The sequence below is a fragment of the Chaetodon auriga genome, chromosome 13 (assembly GCF_051107435.1).
Source record: "Chaetodon auriga isolate fChaAug3 chromosome 13, fChaAug3.hap1, whole genome shotgun sequence".
Lineage (NCBI taxonomy): Eukaryota > Metazoa > Chordata > Actinopteri > Chaetodontiformes > Chaetodontidae > Chaetodon > Chaetodon auriga.
Window position 1 is genome coordinate 4,110,553 of NC_135086.1, and position 17,547 is coordinate 4,128,099.

Genomic DNA, 17,547 nt, shown 5'->3' on the forward strand with positions numbered 1-17,547 from the left:
AGGATTAGAACAATCAATTGAAATCCCCAATTCAAATCCCTAATCATACACAGCATTTTCAGTAACAAGCTTTTAACTGTGGGAGGCATCTGGACTATGAAATTAATATTGTAATTGTATAATTCACATATTTCAGTCTGCTGAAGCAGATGGAGTGTCTATCTATCTATCTATCTATCTATCTATCTATCTATCTATCTATCTATCTATCTATCTATCGACAGCATTGCTGCAGATTGTTAGCTGTTGCTATGGGCGCAAGCAGTGCTTAGCAACCGTAAACCCTCCGCGCATGCGCAGTCTTCCTTAATGAGGCACTGTGGGATTGCAGAATATTGACATAGCAACCAGGCGACAGAGCCGCCAAGTTTTCCTCACTCCGCATTAGTTTTTCCTGTCTCTTCTGCGTTTAAACTTCTTCGCTTTACTGTCGCCTGCTGCCATGAATGGCACAGTGGTGAAAAAGACCCAGGACACGCTGGGTAAAGTGATAAAGAAACCGCCTCTCACGGATAAACTGCTAAGCAAGCCGCCGTTTCGGTACCTACACGATATCTTCAGTGAGGTGAGATTGTTACACGAACGCTACGATAACGTTAGCAAGCTGGTGTTTGTTAAATTGCTACCATGAATTTCTTTTGGACATATTTGTGAAAAGTCTAACGACAAGTGGACATATGTCGTTTTAAAGCTCAGACAAACGCGCCAGTTAGCTGGCTAACACACCAACGTTAGCATGAAGTAAGCTAACCAAGTAAGTTAGCTAACACGAACTTCGCAGTAACGTTTGAGCTGTTTCTCAAGCCATCAAAGTGTTTGTCGTGGTACGAATAAGGTCGGTCAAGCAGTAAAACCCTTAAGGTGAATCATCAGCCACAGAAACAGCTGCTAACGTTAACTAGCAATTCAAAGTTTGGCGGTCCATGAAGTTAATAGAGCTGCTGGGTTAGCTAACCGCTAGGTAGCAAAGTCTACAGCGTCGTCTAGTTGCTAGGCACGACTTGAGCCACATAGGGATCAACAAACCAATTTATCCACTATTAACGATTGTGACTTCCAAGTCGGTTAAATTTGTCCGCTTCTTCGAATCAGTCACGTTGAGATCACGGCTGCTGAGCAGCTTAATGTAGCTTGTCTGTTTTCTAACACTAAGGGTAACGCCGTGCTATAGTTAATCGCTGTGTATTTGTAAAACATTGCTACCATTTTTGGATTCTGTTTGTGTAGTTCAAAGTTGCTTGCAAAACCAGTGGAGGTACTCGAAGCCTTTCTAGGTGCTTTTGGCAGGGGCTGAGGAGCTTATTGGTGAACCCCACAGGAAAGTGTCTGTTTCCTTAGCACCTGGGATCAGTTTAACAAGAGACAGCAGCGTTTACTCTCAGGTGAAAAGACGGTCAAGTACAAACTGGGGTCAGCCACTAACTACTGATCACAAAGCATTTGTTTTCATCTACTGGGTGCACATCATAGAGGGGACTGGATGAATTAGATGGTATGAAGAAAGTTGTTATTTACAGATGGACAGTATAGATAGAGTATACAAAACATATATTCCCTTTTTTAAAACTATCTGATGCTGATTGTATAGTCATGTGCACGGTAGGAAGCCTCAAGGTTAGCCTTAATCAATTATGAATGGGCTTTTTCTCAACTGCATTTTATTTATTTTTCCTAACTAACTTGTGACACACACAAAAACCCCTTGATAAGTGGTGCTGTGCACAGTAAAATCTGTTTCACCTTTTTAAATGGATGTGAAATCTTATTTCCACTCTCCGCCTGTTGAGTAGTCTAATATTTCACTGGATTCATGTATCTTGCATTAAGGCAAGTGTGACAGCATGTGCGACTCATTTCTATGTGTTTGACTGCAGGGTTTGTCTATCAAACAACTGCTTTTTCACCACAGATAGCCACTTTAAAGCTGATGCTGTGGTATAGCTGCCTAATAGTGGTCTGCAGCATGTATCATGTGTAGGTCTTTGAAACACTTAATATTGTAAATTATCTTGCAACTGAGTGTGAAACCTTTTATTTCTCACCACTTTCAGGTCATAAGGACCACAGGTTTCATGAAAGGCTTGTATGGAGAAAATGAACTGAAGTCAGATAATGTTAAGGTAAGTTGACCACACTCTGCCCACCAGGTTAAACTGCATAGCTATTGTTTTTTTTTTTTTTAGTAACCTCTGGCCTCCTGCTATACAAAACTAATGTCACTATCCCTTGGTTAATAGTGTCCATCTCATATTCAGTCATTTGTCTCTGTTAATGTGCTTGTTTGTGTGCAGAATATGTATTTATGTCCTGAGCAGCAGCCTGTCTTTTGTATGAGGTCAGCTGTGCGTTACATGGGACGGTCTGAGGTTGTCTGTGTGTGGGGGTAACCCTACACGCTGCTGGTGTGACACACTGAGTGAGAGGATCTGGCAGGACATGAGTAAGAGGGCCTGCCAAGGTGTCAGAACTCAAGTCTGCTGTTTGACAGCTGACCCCAAATCAATACTCAATAGGAATATGCTAGGCTTTGATAAATGTCAATGTTCAAACCCCAGTGCCGTACAAGTTACTGTAATTTCTGTAATGGTTGTATATCAAATGCTTTGCTTTCTTAAACACATTGATATTAATGCTTTGATGCTATAGCAGAATCAACAGATGTGAAATTCGTCACTGCTGAGGCCAGCCTATTATCAGTTGTTACACAGAAGGGCCAGGTGGTTGCACAAGCTACAAGTCCTTATGTTACACAGTTGGCAGACCTCTCAGATGCAGCAGGCTGATAAGACTAGAAGCACTGCTTAGCTGGGTCATTTGTCTGCCATAGAGACTGTTTTATTTACATGCATACAAGAATTCAAGAAAAAAAAATCAAAGGAGGGGTGGATATTTGTTTTTCTTGTTATAAATCCATGTTTTCCATTTCCCCTTTCCGGCTGCCTTAAAAGGCAATGTGTTACTCATTGGCCCTCCAAGATTCGGGATTTGCCCTTGATTTGCTAGGTTTTGTGTTCAGAAAGCCACCTCCTTCACACCAGAGAAATAGGTTAGTCACATTTGTAATGTGCAGAAAATTATTTTTAAGATTTACACATCGCAAGATAAAACCAAATGTTTTAGTCTAGGTAGCCTGGTCAACAAAGGAGAGGAAACAGAGTTAAAGAATGGACACAAGTTGCAATTGTTGGGTCAATTATAGTCAGAAATTGGGTGTCAGGACAGATTGGACTAAGTTGGACAGAATATGCTACTCAACAGCTCTGCATGACTATGCACACTATGTAGAATTGCAGCATGTTAGGAGTAACTTGTGTTGGACTCTGCAAGGAAATGCATATCTCAAGGGTTTAATCATTCTAAACTGTTGGAAAATTACTCCAGGTGGAGTTCTGTTGCTTTCAAAACCACATCCTATCTTTTCTCTCCCGTGAACTCACCTGCTCAACACAGCATCTTTCTTCTTTCTAGGATAAGGACTCTAAGATAGTCTTCCTACAGAAAGCAATAGATGTCGTGATGCTGGTCAGTGGCGAGCCCCTGGCGGCAAAACCACCACGCATTGTTGCCGGCCATGAGCCTGAGAAAACCAATGAGCTGCTGCAGGCCTTGGCCAAGTGCTGCCTCAACAAGGTCTGTGTTCTTGGGAGATTACAGACACACACACGCACACACTCTGAAAAGCCGAAAGGTGAATGAAAACATTCACCCTCCAGTTCTGCAGTATCTCCGTATCACTCATTGATCATGTTGTCTATGCTATACTGGAGAAGCAAAGTGATGGCACTACATAAAATAGGATTCAGTGTGTTATTTTTCCTGTCAAAATATTATGCTCCTGGGAAAATTGTCCAGCTGCCTCCGGGAAACCTTTGAAATATTTTAATTGCACCCTGGAGATGGAGTGTAAACATATGAGCTGGTGCCTGGGTTGTAGTTGTTCTTTAAACAGCATCTTGCTACCATGTCATAAAGATGATTCTTGGCAATTTAAATGTGTTCTTCGATCTTGTGCAACACAACAGTGTTATGTTGTGCTGCACTCTCACTGAACCCTTTTATTTGTCCTTTCTACAGAGTGGACCCTTTCTAACTGTTACCATTTCAGTGCAGAAAATGCTTTCCGTATTTAGTTGAATGCACTAAATTGCACTCTTCCGCAGCTGTCCAGTGACGATGCAGTGAAGCGAGTTCTAGCAGGAGAAAAGGTAGACATAAAGACGAAGGCCAGCACCTCCAGGTCCCAGGACAAGGAGAATAGGGAGGGACGTGAACGTCATCTGGATAGAGAGGTATAGGTCACTTAAATTATTGAATTTGTTACACACTGCTCTTAGCGTGTTAGCATTTAGCATTTGCAGGCTTTGTTTGAAAAATCAATGAGCTGATCAAATGACAAGTTTCCCAGTATATAACTGCGGTTGGCATGAAATCCTCACCCTATGTGTTGGTTTGAACTGTTCCAGGAGAAGAAAAAGATTACAGAGCGCAGCGGCAGCCGGGACCAGAAGGACCCACACCAGCCCAAAGAGCAGGACAGCCGACGAAGAGATGTGGAGAAAGAGCACCACCGTGACAGGGAGCGCTCTGACAAGCACCACCGCAGTGAACAGGACCCCCACGCCAAAGACCGTGACAAAGACAAGAGCCGCGAGCGCGACAAGGATAAAGACAAAGGACGAGCCAAGGACAGAGACAGAGACAGGGACAAGGAGAAGGAGAAGGACAGAGAGCGGGATCGAGACAGAGAAAAAGACAAGGAGAGGGACAAGGACCGAGAAAAGGCGAGAGACAGGGATTCTCACAGAGATCGGGAAAGAGACAAACGAAGAGACCGAGACAGAGAGAGGGAGAAAGAGAGACACAAAGACGGGGAAGAGAGGAACAAAAGTGGAGAGAGTGGCAATAGCAAGGTATGATACTTAACCCACACACATCTTAAATGTTAGCAACAATGCCTTTGTTTACATTCTGTGTGTATGCTTGTGCTTAGGCCAGAGTATCAGAGGAACCACAGCACAAGCTCAGCCCTGAAGAGCCCAGCAAAACAGCCAAACCTGTGCCAGCGGTAAGTTCTGTCATTTGGCAGAAGAGTTGCACATAATATGGTGTCTGTGGTCAGGCCCATTTGATTTTCTCATCTGCAATTATGGTGTGGCAGAGTTTCCTGTACGCCAAGTCAGCCAAGTCAAGAAACATAGAGTTGGTCACTGATTTTACATGTTCAATTAAACTTGACATTTTCTGCACCTTTTTCAATTCAATTCAAATTTATTTTCTAATGTTGTGCCTCTTATTCTTGGAAGGAACCTAAACCACCTGAAGAGGTATTTAACCCTGCAGAGACAATTAGCAGAAAATTAGACCTGTGAATTACAGACATTGGAGTGTTAGATGTAGTGACTTTCGCAATGGCCTTTGAGTGGCAGGCTGCTTGGTTTAGTGCTTATTTGGGCTGTAGTGTATAACAGACAGGTCATGTTTCTTCTATGTATGATTGATAAATGTGGCTAACAAGTATATAGCATAATACTGTGTTCTTTGCCTGTGCAGCCTGCAGAGGCAGTTGAGAACCAGGTAAGAACTTACTCTGTTTCTGCAGATGTCACTTTTGCAATGCTAAACCTAAAAGTCTAGCCAATATGCTGAGACTTATTTATGACAGAGGATATATGTTTGAGCTCCATAACTCAACAATTCAGTCGACTGACTTTCTTGTTCAGATGTGGGATAGTCATTTCAACGTTGAAATGTTAGTTTGACAGTGTGTAGCGAGACTTTGAGATGTTCAGTTAAGCATAACTGGACTTCTCAAGCGTGGTGAGTTTGGTGTGGTAAGTTTCAAGATTTATTGGTGCTGAAAAGCACTGTACCACACCTCAGCGTACCTCAGCTTTACCAAAGAAAATGATGGGTGGTTAGTGCATGAGAGCTGCTTTTCAGCGCTTACTGTCCTAAAGTTTTTTAATCTTTTTCCTGCTTGTCTTTCCTCTTCCACAGTCTGATAGTCCAGCTAGAATACCTCGGCCTTCATCTGCCAAAGGGCAGAGGCGGAGACCCAAAATTGGAGGTCAAGGTAATGTCCCCCCTTTCCCATTTTAATCACCTGCTGTATACCAATGAGGTACATAGTTAATACAGATGTATTAAATAGCTTCACTTTAATCATTGACAGAAGGGGTTTTTGGGATGTCCAGATTGATTTTACAGTTCACTGCTTTTCTTTTACACTCCATTACCTTATAAAATCACTGACTGGTTTCCTTCAGTGGGAGGTAGGAGTGACTCATCAGGATCTCTGTTGGCAGAAGCAATACAAACTTCATAGAACTGACATTGAGAAAAAGTTTTCCAAAAGGGATTTTCCTAAAAATATTACGAAGATACACGGCCTGTTGGTCCATCTGTTTTTCATTCTCCATACTTTACATGTCACACTGCTCTATGATCATACTCCTAGTTTTATAAAAAGGAAACTAATGATGCCTTGTCTTCTTCTGCTCTCAACAGATGAATCTGACAGTGATGGAGGTAATTGTTCTCTATCTCATCTCTCTTGTGCCTCTGCATGCAAAAAAAAAAGAGTATAAATGTTTCTAATGTGGAAATGGGGTCAACATGACAGGAGAGGTAGTGCACTGGATTTTGATAAGTAAGTTTGGTACTTTCAGTAATGGAGAAGGAGAGCACTCATATCAGTCACTCTTGTAAATAAGCAAAATAACCCATATTTCAGTACTGAAAGTAGAGGGCATGAAATGAATGATCTTCTAGCCTGACTCAGAGAAATGTCTCCCCCAAATGCCAGAGTGCTCCTTTGTGTTCAGGCTGCACATCGAGTCTCAGAGTTGGTGCAATCACTCATTCAGTGACATACTCAGTGTTATTCTTTGTTAACGTATCTGAGCAAGTCAGTCAGGTTTGTTTATGAAGTTCAGTATCAGATGTGATGTCTCAATGAGCTTTATAGGCCTACAATAGCAGCAGAGGAGGAAAACCTCCTCAAGAAACCCTTAGCACAGACAGATAAAAAAGGAAAACCAAGAAATGTCAGGAGAGACAAAACAAGAACACACATAGGTGGGAAAAAGTAATTAACAGAGCAGAAATAAACAGAAAGTTAAAATGGCTTATAGAAATCCCAGAAAGGGTAAATCCAGAAGGATAAAATCCACTTAGGGGTCCAGAAGCCAGCCTTCACGTTAATCCCAGATCTCCATTAAGTACCAATAGCTTTGCCAGAGTGGTCGTGTTTAAACCCAGAGAAAAGGACATTGGAGTGTATTTGTTATAAAGATGTGTGCTTAAGTGTCAGCATCCACCATGCAAAGCACAGCTGTAATACTTGCCATATACTGAGCTAACGACAAGTCACTGTTGTCCTTTCACAGACGGAGATGCTCAGCTAGCCCAGAGGTCTGCCCCCGAGGAAAGCGGAGACGCTGCAGGCTCCTCAGTGCCATCCGACATGGCCTCCAGGTCTGTACAGTCAGCACCAAACCTTTACTCATTTTGTAAAGTGTTGCTGAGGCACTGCACAGGCTACTAAATCAAACATTACTCTTCACTTACAAAAATTTACACTGCATAAGCTGCTCTCACATTAATCTGTCAGTCTGTCCGTACACCAGGCTCGACACAGTATCATCAGCACCTGAACAAAATATAATGTTCTATTGTACAATCGCAACTTAATCAGTAATATATTTATGAGGCTAATGATGTTTTGGTTGAGAATGTTAATATGTTTATTCAGTTTTTAGAGTGTAGTACGAGTGTTATTGCCTCATATTGTATTGCTATTTATTTAAAATTTATGATAGTTTTGCTTTTGAAACTGGCTTGTTCCTGGGCCTGATCCAGGATCAGTTCCACTAGGTTGCACAGTTGAATAATTGCCTTTAATTTGGGTAATTATGAATGTTCTGGTCTTTATCTGACTAATCAGTTACAATCGATTGGCTGGGCAGCTGTGTTATAGCAGTTTTACTGTCATTAATGTTGTGAATGTTTATTGTTCCGAGCAACAGTTATCATCCAAAAATCTGAATGACTCAGTGAGGCTGTCACAAAGTGGACATTCAGCAAATCGCAGAGCTGTTAACAGAGAATTTGGCTTGTCAAAGTAGTCGAGAACAACATTGCTTGCGAAACAGAGTAGAAAGTACTTGAAATAATTTGTGTATAATCCTTTCATCTACAGCAACAGGCTAATACCACGGCCCAGCAGCGCTCGCCCAGCACCCCCTCGAGTCAAGAGACAGGAAAGTTACGCCGATGTGACCCCAGCTGAGAGGTGACTTCACCACACATATTCACAAAGTCTAATTCATACTGGTTAAAACAAGGCCTCCTTTTATTTGTGGCTGCATTCTTATTCTGAACCCAAGTGTCATGGCTGCCAGCGGGAGAGATGGATCACTTCTCCGGATCATTAAACCAAATCTCAGGTAGAAATGAGTCACGCTCTCTGCCCGTCTCTCAGGCTGTCCAGTGCCAAGCCTTCAGCACCAGTCATCATGGATGGGAAGAGGCTGTCTGAGGATGAGGAGGACGAAGACGAGCAGTTTGTCGTGGAGGAGGCGGCTCCTCCGCCTTCAGATGCTGCTGAGATGGAGGTGGTAAGTGACTTGAACAGCGAGTCGTTCAAATGCCACTGGAAAACATAAACCTTGCTAAGTTATCTCCTGTTTTTTGTATTGCAGGAGCGTGCACGAGAACTGGACAGTGAAGACAAACATGGTACACGGTCATATTTGTTTTGCTTTTTAGTTGTTCTTGGAGAAGCGGCAATGCCACATTTTCTCTTGATTCTCTTCTTGCTGAATTATGCCACCAGGTGGTTTGAGGAATCACATCTCTCTCTTCTCTCGTTGTTTCTCTTGCTGTAGGTGGCCTCGTGAAAAAGATCCTTGAGACCAAGAAAGACTATGAATTGTCTCCATCCTCCCCCAAATCTAAAGAACAGGTATGTACAGTTGTAGTAGCATCAGTAGTCACCACTAGAGGGCAGTGTCAGCCTAGTTCTCTGCAGCTCATCTCTCTCAGTGACTCAGAGATTGAGTTAAACCTCGCCTTCAGTTGTATCAGCCGTTCTTTTTAGAAAGTGTGCTCCCAAGTGTTTTAACCACAGTGAAATGCCCAGTGCAACACTGGTTATTATCAAAAGAAAGATATAAACAAATGGAGCAGAGAGGTGTAATTGCACCGCCTTGAAACCACAAAAATGTTCCCCTTCAGTGAAGCTGAGGGGCTAATAGCCAGACAAGCAAGTATGGCCTTTAACAGACCACACAGACTTGATACACATATCAAGATGTCTGGAGCAAAATGAGCTTGCTTTCTGGGGCTGCTCAGTATCTTAGGTATGCTTATATTTTGTGATTACAGACCTCTCTGTTCTGTGTATAGTTTGAGGGTATCTGCCATCTTGGTAACTAGAACTTTTAGAGCGCTTAGTTTTGACTGTTCACACTGCTTGTGGACTTATTTCACTTATTGTGGAGCTGATTCCAGAAAATGGACGATGTGCATTCAGTTTTTCAGTCATTGAGGTTTTCAGTTCTGCTGTATTTTGTCTCTAAACGTCCTCCATTAACACTCCAGCGCACACAGGGATCAGGCTTTCTTTAGAAGTTCCTCGTTTCCCCTCGTCTTCTGTTTGAGTTGGATTTCATATTAGACGTGATCAACCATCTTTTTCAAGGTGACACATTGCTGCTGGTGCTCAGGCATTCCTCTCTGTCAGCCTATTTATCAGCCGGAGAGAGAGAGGTCTTTCGTCATTATTTGGAGTGTGAATCAGTGTGAAGCTTACAGTTTGGTCTGTACTCCATGGCGTGAGGTGGCGTACGCTGTCTGCTTTGGGTGGTCCTCTTCACTGAAGCATACTCTTCCCGGCATCCCTTCCTAGCTGACCACCCTGACTCTGATGGATGCTCTGTTTTGGACTGTCACTCATGCAGAAAGGCCCCCGATCCATCCCCTCCTAGCTGCAGCCTCAGATATCATCCCTCGTAACTCGCACCTGAACCAGGAGTTTGTTTGTAGGCCCGGCGTTTAACCAGCTTTACTTTTGTGTGTTAAATGTATTTCTTGCATATCTCTATCCACCTCAGCACATGTTGTGGAAAGAATTTTAAACAAAGAAGTTAAACCGAACACACATACACGGGCACGACATCCAAAACAGCAGAGCTCTTTGTGTAACGTGAGCAAAGCCTCGTAGAGTTTATCCTAATTTTCCTAATGCAGCCTCCTCAGTTTTCAAACCTTCATTTCAGAATATCCTGGTCTGCACAGGCAGCTTAGAGCAGGTATGTCTGCACATAGGAGCTGTTCAGTCCACCCCTCCATCATTATTGGCCTTGCCTCGTCAGCTGTATAAAGAACTATAATGACTTCCTTCCAGACATGAAAGGGTGGAGAGGTCAGCTTAATGGAGTCTTTTTTTTTTTCTTTTTTCCTTGTAATCACGGTAAAACACGCAGGGTCAAAAATGTAAATATTGAGCTTCCTCATTCTATGCGGTATGACGGGTTTGAAATTTCAGCTGTCGCAATTCATTTTCTTAAACACCAAAGTTTATCAAAACACTGTGTCCGAATGAGTCACCAGGCACCCTGATTTAAAATCCAACATCACGGCGCGTTCGAAAACACTGGCCTTTGGACCGTTCTGTATATTTTATGAAAGTCCAGCCTATATGTTCTTATCCCCGTAGTAATTTATGTTCTTTGTCATTTCTGAATTAATTTTGCTATTGTTAATGCCAGCGCAGAGCTGCTTCATTGCGGTGCTGATGTAAATAAAGGGAATTCTTAAACAGTCAGATGATTGTATTTTGCCATGTCCCACCACAGTGTGTGTGACTGAAGAATTTGCTGTATATTTATGGGGATGACCTTCCTCATGACCCCTCGGCGGTATTGTATATTATTCCAAGATACTTCTCTTTTTATTTAGACAGAATCTGCCCCTTGCAGCAGCTGCGTTTTCATAAGATTTTTTGTGTACTCTTTCTCCCTTTTCTTTACCCCCATCAAATTAGCCTTGATGAAGGTTTGTAATGTATAAATAAACCCTGTGGCATACAAATGGATGGCTGTTGAGTGAGAGTCATGGAGGAGAAGGGCCAGAATACTCTCTGCAGAATTGTCAAGAAAATAAATACTCCTCTCTGCAGACCTCTGTGTCTTCATAAACATCCAGCGTTTTTTGTGGAAACATAAGGAAATGGCCCTGTGGCATTCCATCAGTCATATTACTTTTGCAGAGGTCATATTGGAATTTGGTCAGGTTTATGGTGAGTACCCACCTGAGAGCCTGAGCACGATCAGAAATCATGTCTTCAGACTCTTCAGAGCTGCTTCTCGTCTAAAGGAGAACATTTGAGTGACGAACCACCTTATTAAAATCCAGTTTCCATTTTCAGTTAGTGAAGCATTTCCAGTGGTTCCTTTGGAAGTTTCCTCTCAGTTCAGCCTGTAGCAGGGAGGTGATCTCAGTTGTCTCCCCAGTGACCTTGCAACAACATCCTGTAACCTCCTTGACTGTGAGCTTTTCTCTTCACCTCACTGAATCCAAGCTATTTTTATGATCTAGCTAGACTTTTGACTGGCCTTCTATGAAAAATGGCGAGGAAGCTCATAAACAACGTCCAGAGCCGGTTCTCATCCTATGCCTCAGTCCCTGACTCACCCCTCACATCATCAACAGGAACACTTTATAAAAGTCATCAGGATGTGCATCAGTGTCTTCAAACAGCCACCAGTAGCCAGTAGAATTGTTCCCAGAAGCTCCAAAGTAGCTCTGTGTGGTCTTCAATGATCTATACGCCCCTTTGGCGAATCCTTTTTTTTCATATTTGTGTTAGTGATGATGAAAGAGCAGTTCACTCGAGTTCAAAAAGAGTGATTAGCAACTGACATTTGAGCTTGCTGTGCCACAAACCTACTGCAACCACTATAACTCCAACTGGATCGCGGGCAAGGCGGTTCTAATGAGAGGTTTGTGCTCTCTCATCCTCCTGCTCTGACCAAAGTGAAGCTAATTAATGAACAGTAATGAATGAATAAATGAATGGAGCTTCTCTCCTCATGAGGGAAGCTGATCTCTCGCCATCAACAAGTCAAACTAGCGTCTAATTTAATGTTTTCCCTGCTAATGATACCCTAGAGGTTGATCCGCTGCTGACAGGTTCTATGCATGCACACCATTTTTCTTGTCAGAGGATACTTTGAAGAATGTTTTGCTCTTGCCTCAGAAAACCCCTATAAGCGGGCCATAAATTACATTTTTGCAAGCGGTTCCTAATTAAGCTGATTAGGCGTGTGATGACTGGGTGAATTTCATGTTGTTATATATCTTACAATGCATCCATGAGAAGTTCACTCTCTTCTCTCTTTCTTTGAAGCAGAACCAAGCAGAAGGTTTGAAGTTAAAATGAAAGATTTCAACTGGAAAAGAGTGCTGCTGTCCAACAACAGCAGAAGTTCTGATGAAAACAAGAGTGAAGTATTTATTTTCTTTGACGAGATAGAGACCTCTCAGTCTACCTCTTATTAGTCCACCTGCCCTTTCCACCAGCAGCCAGAGGCTGCGTCCTCCCCATGGCCTGGGGCTTTCATCACTGTCTGAGATAATGGGAAAACCTGCCCCCCCCCCCCGTCTCTCACCTCCTGCTCCTCTGTGGTCACCGCGTCTAAATATTGTTCTGTGATCTGGGTGAGAAAAAGGAAAACTAGGAGCACACAGGTCTCGCAGACCCCGACAGAGACCTCCATAAAGCTGTGATTTATATCCACCCGGACAGAGTGCACACGAACCGGGGGTCATGTTTTCACGCCAGGTTTTTTATTTTCCAACAGAGAAGGGGGGGGGCGGCCGAGGCGGCAAGGGGACGGCAAATAGAATGAAGCCATGGGTCCTGTCTGGGCCGTGCAGACCAAACCGCAGTCAGGCAGGCCGAATGAGCCGTAGAGTGTTTGTCTAGCTGCAGGGTTCACAGCACCCAGTGGAAAGCCACCCACCTTGTTAGGGGACCGCTGGGCCAAGGCGTTTCAACCCTCACACTCCTGAAGCACCACAGACGGCTGACAAAGAGCGAGGTTGTCAGAAATTTGTACTCGCTTCCTGAAAAGAATTGATGGCAAACAATGAGGCTTGATGTCATTTCTGCAGTGTGGTCTTGTCTAGTCAAGCTGCCTTTTCAAATTGCAATTACCAGGCTCTTTGGTTTGTTTGAAGAGATGTCTCGATAAGGCAAATGCTATACATTCCAGCTACGCCAAGCATATGTGGCCGGCCCGCCGAGCGCGCTCCATGACAGACTGTGTGTTTTGGAGAGGAAGCTGTCATTTAGTTTGCACACTGTCGCAAATTAGCTTTCTGCTGCCTCACGAGGGCAGGTGCTCCCATCTGTGGAGCCAAATAGCAGAAATTGGGCCAAGAGTTGAACTTGAAAGGAGGCATAAGTGTAGTAGTTGTTACTCAATACTGTAGTAAAATAACCCCACTGCCACAGCCTGTTACTAAAATAAACAAGACTTTAAGAACAAGAGTGCAGGCGGGGGCTGTGAGTGCGTCCACTGCTCTGCCTGAACCTCTGCTTGATGTTGTGTGTGTGTGTGTGGCTTTGGGGTTGCCGTACTGAGTGCTTTCGCATCTCACACTCACACACACACACACACACACTCACACACTCAGAGGCCTTGCGAAGCCCAGCTGAGCAAACATCCTTGGGTTTGCTCCCTGCCAAAGGAGGTCCTTCCCTGATACCTTCCCCTCCCTCTCGCCAACGGGGGACTGAGTGTAATTGGGGTATAGTGAACCCCTCCTCCTCCACCATACACTGGAGGCCTTCATCAACCAGTGCCCATGCTTTGGCCAACACAATTCAGCCGCACGTTTGATCTTTATATATACAGCTAGGTTGGTAGAATTCCTGCCTAACATTTTTAGCCTTGAAATCCTAAACCACTAAATGCAGCCTTGCTCTGGTTCTGGGCATTTGAGACTTTACTGGCAAAGGTAGAATTCCTAAAGAGGGTTTATTATGTTTTGGTCTAGGGACACACAAGTGATTTTTGTGTGTGTTCGTACAGCTGTCTGATACGTGTTTAGTTAAAGTCGTGCAAATGAAAACATCTTAGTTTCTTTTTGTGCCCGTTAAGACTTTGATCTAGAAGAACCTGCCAATGAAATTCAATTCATCTCTCCTTACGAATCAACACGTACGCTCCTCAGATTTTATTTAATCCTCATATTCTCTCCAAAAGTTGAATCCCCTAAAGCTCACCCATGGTTTTCACCGCCTCCACTTCCAGAACGTGGTGTCTGAAGCGGCGCAGAAGAAAGAGCGAGAAATGGTGACACGCGAGATAGAGCGCCTGCGCTCGTCCATCCAGATGGTGTGCCGCAGCACCCTGCCTTTGGGTAAGATCATGGACTACATTCAGGAGGACATGGACGCCATGCAGGCTGAACTGAACACCTGGCGCCGGGAGAACAAAGAGCACGCACAGGCCTTGCTGCAGGAGCAGAGGTGGGCTTGGCACATACACAGCACGCTTTAACTCATGTGTGCTTGAATATATTTTATTAACCGCACCAGTTCAAATACAGACTCTCATGCAAGGGTGCTGTCTCTCTGTTACATTTACTGAGTGAGTTACTTCTACCATTACTTCTGATTGGTCTTACTATGATGAAAGAAAGGATTATCAACACGATTTCTTTTTTCTCTTTTCGTTGGAACAGATTAATTATCTCAACAGCTAAGTGTTCTGTATCTGTATTTCTGGTCACTGTGGACAGTATCTCCACCTGTTTTCATATGTTTGTATGTAAGCAATCATCTCTGTGTTTTTGTATGTGCTGCAGAGCGACAGACAGGGCAGTGGAGCCTCTGAAGGCAGAACTAGCTGAGCTGGAACAGCTGATCAGAGACCAGCAGGACAAGATCTGTGCTGTAAAGTCCAACATACTGAAGAATGAGGAGAAGATCCAGAAGATGGTGACCGGAATCAGCTTCTCTTCCAGATCCTGAAATGAGAAACAAGGCGCAGAGTGAAAAACTGTCCTAAAAATGCACTGAGGATCGAAGGGACAAATGATGAACGATGGTAAGACCATTTTCCTTGGAGGTGATGTGGGACGGGACCAAACACTGCACTTTTAGGGTTTCTGTCAGAAAATGAGACAGAGCCAAAGACACGAGACACCATCGGTCAGATGTTGGTAAATAAAAGCTCCATGTGACGGTTTGGAGGTCTGACTATTCTAACACCTGCTGTGACCAGCAGATCAATAAATAATAAATGAAAAATATCTTCCTGCTCTGCACACTAAGCTTACTTTGACCCTTCTTCTGTAACGGTGCCTTCGTGGAATGAGCCCCTTCACAGCTCATGACTTGGAAGTTAGAATAGATAGTTGTACTAAATGCTGGACCGGTTCATGAAAAGCCCTCCATATTCCAGAACCAACAGTGATTCACATGAAGCTTCACCGGACCAAACAGTGAGAGTGATTTGAACCTTTTTCTTTGGTTTTTGAGTGAACACACTGTGCACAGGAGGTGCACTTTGATTGGAGTCGTGAGCAGACTCGTGATCTGGCTCTTTTGCTGTTTTCCATAACGATTATTACATCTGCTGTCGTGTTATTGGATGAGCTATACAACAGCAGGAAAGTTCAAACACATCTTCTCGGGCTTGCATGAAGAAGTCTGTGACTCCTGTGAGGAGTCCCAGTGGCCTAATCGATTTATTGTCACTTGAGTTTGTTCTGGGACCTTTTGCATGTTATACTGATCTTCTCTGTTTTTCTAATCCTTCTCTTTCAAGCTACCTTCCCTAAAAGAATGATGGCAAGAAACATAATAAAAAAAATAATGATAATATTTAGACTGTTTTCAGCACCCTTTTCCTGTGCTCACAACAAGCTTATCCCATCTTGAAAAGAAGGAAACACAGTTTATCTCCATGTTACTTCACTGTTCTGTTTTTGAAGCACTGCTGCACTTTGATAAGAGTCATAAGGTTCAAGTTGGTTGGAAAAGACAGCAAAGCAGTGTTACACTTCTTATTTCTATCTCTTATAAAACATAACATAGACTGAAACACACACACACAATTGAATGTACTTTCAGGGAAACGTGCGTGTGTGTCCTTCGTCCTTGCAGTGGGCGTGCAGGGTGGCTGCCATCGCGGAGCTCCCTCCACCCGTCGTTCTGTAGGATTTGCCAAACTGTTTCTTTGTTGTGATGGAGACAATGTTTGGTCAGATGGCAACGTTTTGTTTGAACTCTCGAGTCTTTGTAGATTAAAAAAGTAGAAAGACAATGTTTTATTAGCCCTTTTTGAGACTTTTAAGAAATGTGCTTTACAGATGTAGCTGAAACATGAAGCAATACGAGGCTGATGATTGGATAGTAGAGACTGGAAGCACTGTCCCACTTTTCCTGAAATTATTTTCCACCGTCCCTCGCACAGTGGCCTGTCTCATCCTAATAGTACCAATGTAACACTGCTTTTACAAGTGCGGTTGCTACCTCTGTTAGCTCTCTGCACAGATTTAAGACTGTACACTGCCAGTGTTTACAGGAAATTATTAAAAACACACACTTACTGTGACGTCCTGGTCGGATTGATGAATGTATCAATGACTTATTCCCATTTGTATCTAAACTAGTCTTATTTTTCCAGATGTGAATGCGATGAACACACTGTAGCTGCTCTCTCTCTTCTGCATAGACCTTTGAAACACAGCTTCCATCACCTCTGCAGACCGATAGGACAGGTGGTACAACACCTGAGTGAAGAGCATGAGTTACCTTTCTGAACGGTGAAAAGTGAATAGAGTTAGAAACAGTATATCTAGTAGAGCAGACAGCCAATGGGCAGAGATGTACTGTATAGCTTCTGAGTAACTGACAGGAAAAAATTAATACCACTCAAACACATTCGAAAAGAGGCACACTGCATTGCTTTAGTGGGAAATATCTATGAATGCTTTTCATCTGACTGATCCTTTCCATGGTTTCTGAGGATTCAGCAGTCACGATGTACTCTCATTCAGCCTGACTTCACTCCATTTTCACACCAGTGTTATATTTAGACCATCAAACATGCTGTAACCTATTAAAGTCCAATTTAAAAAAAATAATAACTTTCAAGCAAAAACTCCTGGAAACGCATGAACCTGCGTGTTCATGTGTCTTACATGAAAGGACCACTCTGTAAACTATGTGTATCATATCCTCTGTCTCTTTGTAAACTGTACATTATGTATATGTGGAGATTGTATCATAGTTCAAATAATTCTATAATTTTGTAGTGGAGTGAAATAAATGGTTACATTGCAATAAATATTTGTCTCCTTGTTTTTGAGAGTCAGAGCAGAGTAGTGACTGTCGCTGAGAGCAGTTAAAGGTTCAAAGTCAAGTTAGCCTTATAATGGAGGCCTAATGAGGGCTCTGACTGCTCCAGCTACATTATGAGTGAGATGATAAACGAGCCTGGTTTGTGATTTTGACCATCAAGTCCT

At 43.1% G+C, this 17,547-nt stretch overlaps 1 protein-coding gene across 2 annotated transcripts; it reads left to right on the forward strand.

Moving 5' to 3' along the window:
• The first annotated feature begins 313 nt into the window (after positions 1 to 313).
• On the forward strand, positions 314 to 17,166 carry traf3ip1 (TNF receptor-associated factor 3 interacting protein 1). 2 transcript variants are annotated; one of them, XM_076747460.1, is made up of 16 exons: positions 314 to 565; positions 2,052 to 2,120; positions 3,469 to 3,630; positions 4,161 to 4,289; positions 4,464 to 4,910; positions 4,991 to 5,065; positions 5,551 to 5,574; positions 5,998 to 6,073; positions 6,508 to 6,528; positions 7,389 to 7,476; positions 8,201 to 8,293; positions 8,483 to 8,618; positions 8,703 to 8,739; positions 8,889 to 8,965; positions 14,325 to 14,542; positions 14,881 to 17,166. In XM_076747460.1, exons 1-16 carry the CDS (start codon positions 443 to 445, stop codon positions 15,044 to 15,046), a joined length of 1,941 nt encoding a protein of 646 aa, XP_076603575.1. In that variant the 5' UTR covers positions 314 to 442; the 3' UTR covers positions 15,047 to 17,166. The 2 variants fall into 2 exon arrangements, with proteins under 2 accessions (XP_076603575.1, XP_076603576.1); XM_076747461.1 differs by lacking the exon at positions 5,551 to 5,574 and having other exon boundaries at positions 317 to 565.
• The last annotated feature ends 381 nt before the right edge of the window (positions 17,167 to 17,547 follow it).